This window comes from Emys orbicularis, chromosome 12 (genome assembly GCF_028017835.1).
Source record: "Emys orbicularis isolate rEmyOrb1 chromosome 12, rEmyOrb1.hap1, whole genome shotgun sequence".
Lineage (NCBI taxonomy): Eukaryota > Metazoa > Chordata > Testudines > Emydidae > Emys > Emys orbicularis.
Genome location: NC_088694.1, coordinates 4,710,239 through 4,716,746, shown reverse-complemented (window position 1 = coordinate 4,716,746; position 6,508 = coordinate 4,710,239). Strand labels below are relative to the sequence as shown.

The following is a 6,508-nucleotide window of genomic DNA, read 5'->3' as shown; positions in this document are numbered from 1 at the left end:
CCACTCAGCTGATTTCAGGGCTGAATCTGACCCTCAGTATTTGCTACCTGGAACAGTAGCAGAGCGGGCCATGAGCACAAGAGACGTCCCTCTCCAGTCCCCACAGAGAAGGATGGGATGCAATGGAAAGCCTGCCCCAGCACCGCCTGCTTCACCCAACGGCAGAACCAAGAAATCAGAAGGCAAGGAGTTTCCAGGAAATCAGTGTTGCTTACTGGCTAGTACGGAGGTGGTGGTACAATCCCAGGTACTCAGCACCCATGGGGAGAGCACCATACACTGCTTCCTACTGACCCTATGTGTCCCAGTCCTTTGAGTGGAGAGAGAACAGCTTCTCCCAGCAGGTGACCAAGTTTTCCACTGTTCGCGCGATCACCTTCAGCTGCTTTCTCCTGTTGCCCTGGCCTCTGTGTCGCGGTTTCTCTGTAGCTGTTGACAGACTCTTCTGTTAGCATGCAAAGGAAGAAAAACAGTCACAGCAATGAAAACCATGGCCTAGATACAGACGCCGAACAGGACAGAGACCAGTTCAGGGCTGTTCGTACCCCAGGAGCATGTGGTGAAAAGCAGTGGGGAGGGGGATAGCACTGGAAAATGAGGGTCCCCAAGCATGCATGTAACCCACTGGCGAGGGTGTGGGACCTGTAACACGCACACTTCCCAGGGGGTTGTGTGCGCTCTGCTGGATACCTGGACACTCACGCGCACGTGCACATCTGGCCGTACAGGAGAGAAGCCACCTGTGAGGTGTGGGGCTGTACCATCAAGTATCACTCTCCAGAGAGGGTGGGTGCGTTCCAACCTGGTGGAACGTCCCAAGGTAAAACTTCCAGCAGGGGGGATAGGGCATGGAGGTATTTCTCCTATATATTTATATATATTTCAACAACAGCCTAGAATCCTCATAAATAATCCCAGCATTGGATATTGGCTAATTAATGCAGACCACACACATCTAGTATGGAGGAAAGTCACCTGGTAAGTGGAGAAGACACAAAATCTGTTCCCCAGAGGACTTGAAATGGTTCCCTCCCCCAGGTATCAGTCTCCATTCATAGGCGCGCCGATCGATCAGCTATTCAGACCAGTCAGCCACATTCCCCAATGAGACGACACTAAATAAATTAGTTACTCTGACAAATTGGGTGGAGGAGGGGGTGGAGCCGGGGATTTCCTGAGACTGTGCCAGGTAACCTGAGCTCATCGGCAGAGTCTTGCACAAGGGCATCAAACATCCGAATGGATTCCCTCAGCTTGGGCTTTCCCCCGCGACTCTCCCAGGTGAAGAGTATCCGTTAATGAACCCAGCACTACTGCCAGATAGGGAGAGGGTGGCTATCAGCTTGGGGTTTCCCCAGGGTTCTCCCGCAGGAGACGGCTACGGGAATTCATTTCAGACAACAGAACAGGTCAGTGACAGTTCGAAGGCATCATTTCTGGCAGGGGCGGCTCCAGGCACCAGCGCACCAAGCGCGTGCCTGGGGCGGGAAGCCGTGGGGGGCAGCCTGCTGGTCCCTGTAGGGCGGCAGTCAGACAGCCTTTGGTGGCATGCCTGCGGGAGGTCCGCCGGTCCCGCGGCAATTCGGTGGCGGGTACGCCAAAGGCACGGGACCGGCGGACCTCCCGCAGGCATGCCACCAAAGGCTATCTGACTGCCATGCTTGGGGCGGCAAAAGACATAGAGCCACCCCTGATTTCTGGGGAGACCCTGGATCTTGCCCCAGGCCTGCATGTGCTGCCCAACAAAGACAAGGTGGGTGAGGTAATATCTTTGATGGGACCAATGTCTGGTGGTGAAAGAGATACGCTTTTGAGCTTGTACAGACCTGAAGAAGAGCTCAAAAACTTGTCTCTTTCACCACCAGAAGTTGGTCCCCTAAAAGACATTACCTCACCCACCTTGTCTCTCTAATATCCTGGGACCAACAAGGTTACAACACTTAAACTTCTTAATGAATGGCTGCTATTTTTTGCACTGTGCCAGCTGCATGGCAGAAGAGAAAAGCAAGCCCTGACCTTGTGGATTTTCTTGCAGTTCTGTTTGGTCACAGACTCCGTGTTGCTGACCACCTGCATCACAGCCACCACTTCAGGATTCCTCCAGGGGCCTCTGACCATGTCCCTGAGAGACATGCTCATGGTGGAGATAGACAGCAGGATTTTCTGCTCCTGAACAAAGAAAGATGCAAAATCCAGATGTGCAGAGCCAACTCAAGCAGAAAACTGTATGATTAAGTAGAGGAGCCAGTGGTAGCTTAATACAACCTCAGGGTCCCAGCGTCTTAGATCACTGGAGTAAATAGTGCCCTAAAATATAGTCATCGCCCAACCCTGCCAAAAAAAATCCCTTCCCCCACTCTGTACCGTAATGCCCACTAGAATACAGCTGAGGGAAGCTGTTCTGCTGACCGCTTGGGGAACAAGGCATGAGGCTGTGGCCACAGGCAGTGTCACCGTGGACGTGATACAAGTGTTACCTGCTGCCCATCCACCTGCACCGCCACGTTAGCGCTGCTGTTGCCTAGCAGGCTCCCCTCCACCCCAGCTGCTAAAGAGACCTGCAGCCTTTCCCTCAAAGGGCAGGTCATGGGCACATCCATTTCCCTTTTTTGATGATCTCCCCCCCTACCCCCCCCCCCCCCACACACACACACTTCCCCTTGTTTGAATACAAAAGAAGAAGCCCTCAGTTATTAGCTACACAAAAGCTGCGGGGCAGAGCAAACAGCAAAATCCTCAAGTGTTAATAAATAACCGAGGGCTTTTTAGCTACACAAAAGCTGCCGGGCAGGAACTCAGAACAGAGCAAACAGCAAAATCCTCAGGTGTTAGCAGTAAACCGTGTGAAAGCAAAGGGGCACATATCGCAATGAACTGGTTAGTGTGTCTGCGCTCTACTGCCTCCTCCTGGATGGAATCGTAACTGCTCCAATAGCAAATGGCAGTTCGGAGTCCCAGGGTTTCGAGTTCAATCCCCTGCTGTAGCCACGGCGCTCTGAGGTGCCCTGGTGTACAGCACAGGGACAACACTGCCTGCAGACTTGTCACACCAGGGTCAAGAGTGGGACTGGAACTTCTGTGAGGGCACGTCTTCACTACCCGCCGGATCGGCGGGTAGCAATCGATCTATTGGGGATCGACTTATCGCGTCTAGTGAAGACGCGATAAAATCGATCCCTGATCGCTCTGCCGTCGACTCCGGAAATCCACCGCGGCAAGAGGTGGAAGCGGAGTCGACGGCGGAGCGGCAGCGGTTGACTCGCCGCCGTCCTCACAGCCAGGTAAGCCGACCTAAAATACGCCACTTCAGCTACGCTATTCACGTAGCTGAAGTTGCGTATCTTAGGTCGACCCCCCTCCCCCCCCGTAGTGTAGACCTAGCCTATGTCTCAGACACTTGTGGCTGGGCTTTGTCTAGTGAGGGGAGTGTGTCGAACTGGCTCGAGAGCGAGCGCCAGTCACAATTTGGCCTTGTCTCTGCTGCCACGAAATGCTGAGTGGCCATGGCATGAGAGTTAGTCACCGCTGGGCAGTTTGGGTGGCCACTCACGCATTCCCACAACACCTGGCTTTCCTGTACTTCTGGAATGGCGTGGGCCCACCCCACCGGCGCGACCTTGCGCACGTGGGGCATAGGAAGTCGTGCTGCAGACGCCATTTTGAGGAGCGCACCGCTCCACCCCTGCTGGGGGGACCTCACATGCATGGCGTGCATGAGGTCACGTTGCACAAATGATGCCATTTTGAAGGCGTGCCGGTCCAGCCTTGCCACGTGACCTCGCATGCACAGCAAGGGGGGGGGGGGAGCAGTGCGCTCTCCAAAATGTCATTCCCTGTCCGATACTGGACAAAACCACCTCTGGTTTTGTCTCAGTCCTGGACAGGGAACAAACCACCCAAGAAGAAGACTCTGCAGCTTAAAACTAGACAAACGGCCTGCCTACATGCACTGCAGGATCGCCTGATGTGTGACCCAGTATTGTACAGACTCACATCTCAGCCCCCACTCTCTTTCTCACACCCATTCAATGGCCAAACCTGTGTGAAAACAGGAAGAGAACCCACATCACCCTGTTCCACATACACAGACAGTGCTCACTGAGCTAAAGGGAAGTACTAGCTGTTAGCTAGCGGTACAGGGCTGATGACACACAGTTGAGCAGTCCTGATTTCATCTAGTACAGGATGCTGGTGTACACACACACACACACACCCCCCAAAGCACGTTGCAGAGAAAGCATTTACCTTGTTAGAGAGGCAGGCTAGGCCAGCTCTCCCCCTCCTTGGGGTTTCAGCAGATCGAGTCAAGTTTTTCTGTGTAAAATAAAAGGATTACAAGCTGCTCAGCTTTGGGCCTTTCCCCCCGTCTCCCCTGAAGTTACTATCCCGCGCTCTGTGCACAGCGCAAGCTATATGCGCTGGGGAGAAGAGACCCATGGAACTGAGCAGAGCACCCCATGAAGCTCTATGGCTGGCTTGATGGGGGGAGAGTGCCCCTTACAAAAATCTCCTGGCACTTTTCATGGGGGTGGGGAGTTTGCTGTTGCCTTGGCAGCTGAATTCCAGTGGCACTCTTGGTACGCACTTCCCATTCGCAGGGAACACTGTTATATTCCAGCAATGCCTAAAGGCCCAGGTAGGATGGACGCCCTATTCTGCTGGGTGCTGTACCCACATCAGCGAAGCCACGGTCCCTGCTCCAAAGGCCCGACACAGTCTAAGACAACCCGTGCCACATGGCCAGATAGCTACATTTGTATACCCGCCCGCCCACCCGCCGGGGACTGTCCGCTCCACTCACCAGGTTCTGGAGCTCATCAAAGATCACGGCTTGGTATTGCCGCAGGATTTCCACAATGCTGCACTTTGCCTTGCCCTTGCTCAGCACCGATACCAGCAGCAGCAGCAGCAGAACAGCACAAAGGAGAGTCCTGGGGAGAATCTAGATGGGAAAGAACAACGCAGCTTCAGCATTGTACACTAGTGCCAGGCCCTGGAGACCTGCCTTCCCTTTGCCTTTTAGACTGAAAGGAAGCGGGTTTTGCTTGTGTGGCTTAAAAGCAGAATGGTCGGCTGTACAGGGAGGGGTCAGTGTGGACTCCAGAAGTGCATATGGGGAGCTCCTATATAAGAAGTGGAAAGTATGAAGCGTACATTGGACTACAGTATAAATAAGGTATCCTTTGGGAATACATGTCCCTGAGTCAGCTAACCAGGTTGTGCAGCATTCCCGACAGATTTGGACTTTATCAGATCAGGGGAGAGGAAACTCCAAAGCTGAGAGGCCCTCCTGGAGAACACGCTGCCAGCACTTCCTTCTCCTTTTAGAGCAAAGGAGCTTCAGTCATGGGAGAGATGCAGTCTTAGGTCGGATGGTCCCAGGCCATTTCAGGGTCAAATCCAAAGACTTCATTTAGAATTAATGGCAAGAGCATCTCAATCCTTGGAGAGGTGTTTTTATGTGTCCAAACAAAAACAGCCGTCACGATGGTGCATAGGGACAGAGGAGGCCTGAATAGGCAGAAGAATGGCTAGTGTGGGAAGCCTATTTTGTCACATTTTAAAAAGGTGCTGAATATAAAATACAGGAGCAATAAAATCCAGTGAGACGTGGTCTCTTGTGCAATTGTTCCAGCTTTTCAAAAAGTTCCTTTAATCCAGGTGCTCAGTGGTCTCACACAGGAACGAAACAGACGCTCTTGATGGCTAAATGGGGGGGAAATAGCCTACGCAGCTCTCTGCTTGCATTGGTGCAGCACGGATCCCTAGTCAAACCTTCAGGCTTCAGGCTTTCCACGCAGTACTGAAGCCAGCCGTGGCATAGCACTGAAGCCAAAGCTTTGATATCTGAGCCTGTTGAGTGGATGAAGTAAATAAATTTTATCTCAGTGCTTGTCCTGTCTTTGAAAAATCAATGATCCTCAGACGCGTCAAGGAATGGTCTAGGTTTACTTCCTTCTGCCCCAGCGAAGGGAGTGGAATTTCTATTTGGGTGTGGCAGAATCTTCTCCGATATGCCAATTGCACAGCTTTGTTTTCTCTGTACATTTCCCCAAGAGAAGGGAGATCTCACTCCAGAGCAAACTTCAAACCAGCACAGAAGATATAAATAACGCCCAAAGCCATTCATCAAAATGCCAGCTTCGCTGCGAACGGAATATCCCTTTCCACACAGACAGGGTTGCTACTCAGGAAGGCTTCCCCACAGAGGAAAGAAGGCCATGCAATTTCACTTGAACTATTAAGTCAAGGACTCTTTCCATAAATATCAAATTCCGGAACAGAGCAACACTTGCACCATTTCCAAGCAGCTGGGATGGGTACTACATTTTCAGTCCTTAATATGTGAAGAAACACAGTCTGCCGTTAAAAAGACAGGCTGGCTACACTCTCAAAGGCTATGGCCCGCGATTCTCACAACTCACGTGACCAGCCTGGTGGAGGGGTGCCCATAAGAGATACACGCTTGTGGAAGGAAGACTCTAATGAACAAATCATGAGAACTGTT

At 52.2% G+C, this 6,508-nt stretch overlaps 1 protein-coding gene across 1 annotated transcript; it reads right to left on the bottom strand.

Annotated features, from left to right (window-relative positions):
- Positions 1-295: 295 nt before the first annotated feature.
- C12H20orf204 (chromosome 12 C20orf204 homolog) lies at positions 296-5,228 on the bottom strand. The gene is made up of 5 exons (XM_065414694.1): positions 5,214-5,228; positions 4,802-4,942; positions 4,246-4,314; positions 2,017-2,169; positions 296-445 (listed from the first exon to the last, which is right to left on the bottom strand). Exons 1-5 carry the CDS (start codon positions 5,226-5,228, stop codon positions 296-298), a joined length of 528 nt encoding a protein of 175 aa, XP_065270766.1.
- Positions 5,229-6,508: the final 1,280 nt, after the last annotated feature.

Bases quoted from the DNA above. Each gene is read 5' to 3' on its own strand.
- C12H20orf204 (XM_065414694.1), bottom strand. The intron at 4,315-4,801 runs GTGAGTGGAGCG...TATTTTACACAG, and splicing joins TTGATGAGCTCCAGAACCTG to AAAAACTTGACTCGATCTGC. The intron at 2,170-4,245 runs GTAAATGCTTTC...TTCTTTGTTCAG, and splicing joins TAGCCTGCCTCTCTAACAAG to GAGCAGAAAATCCTGCTGTC.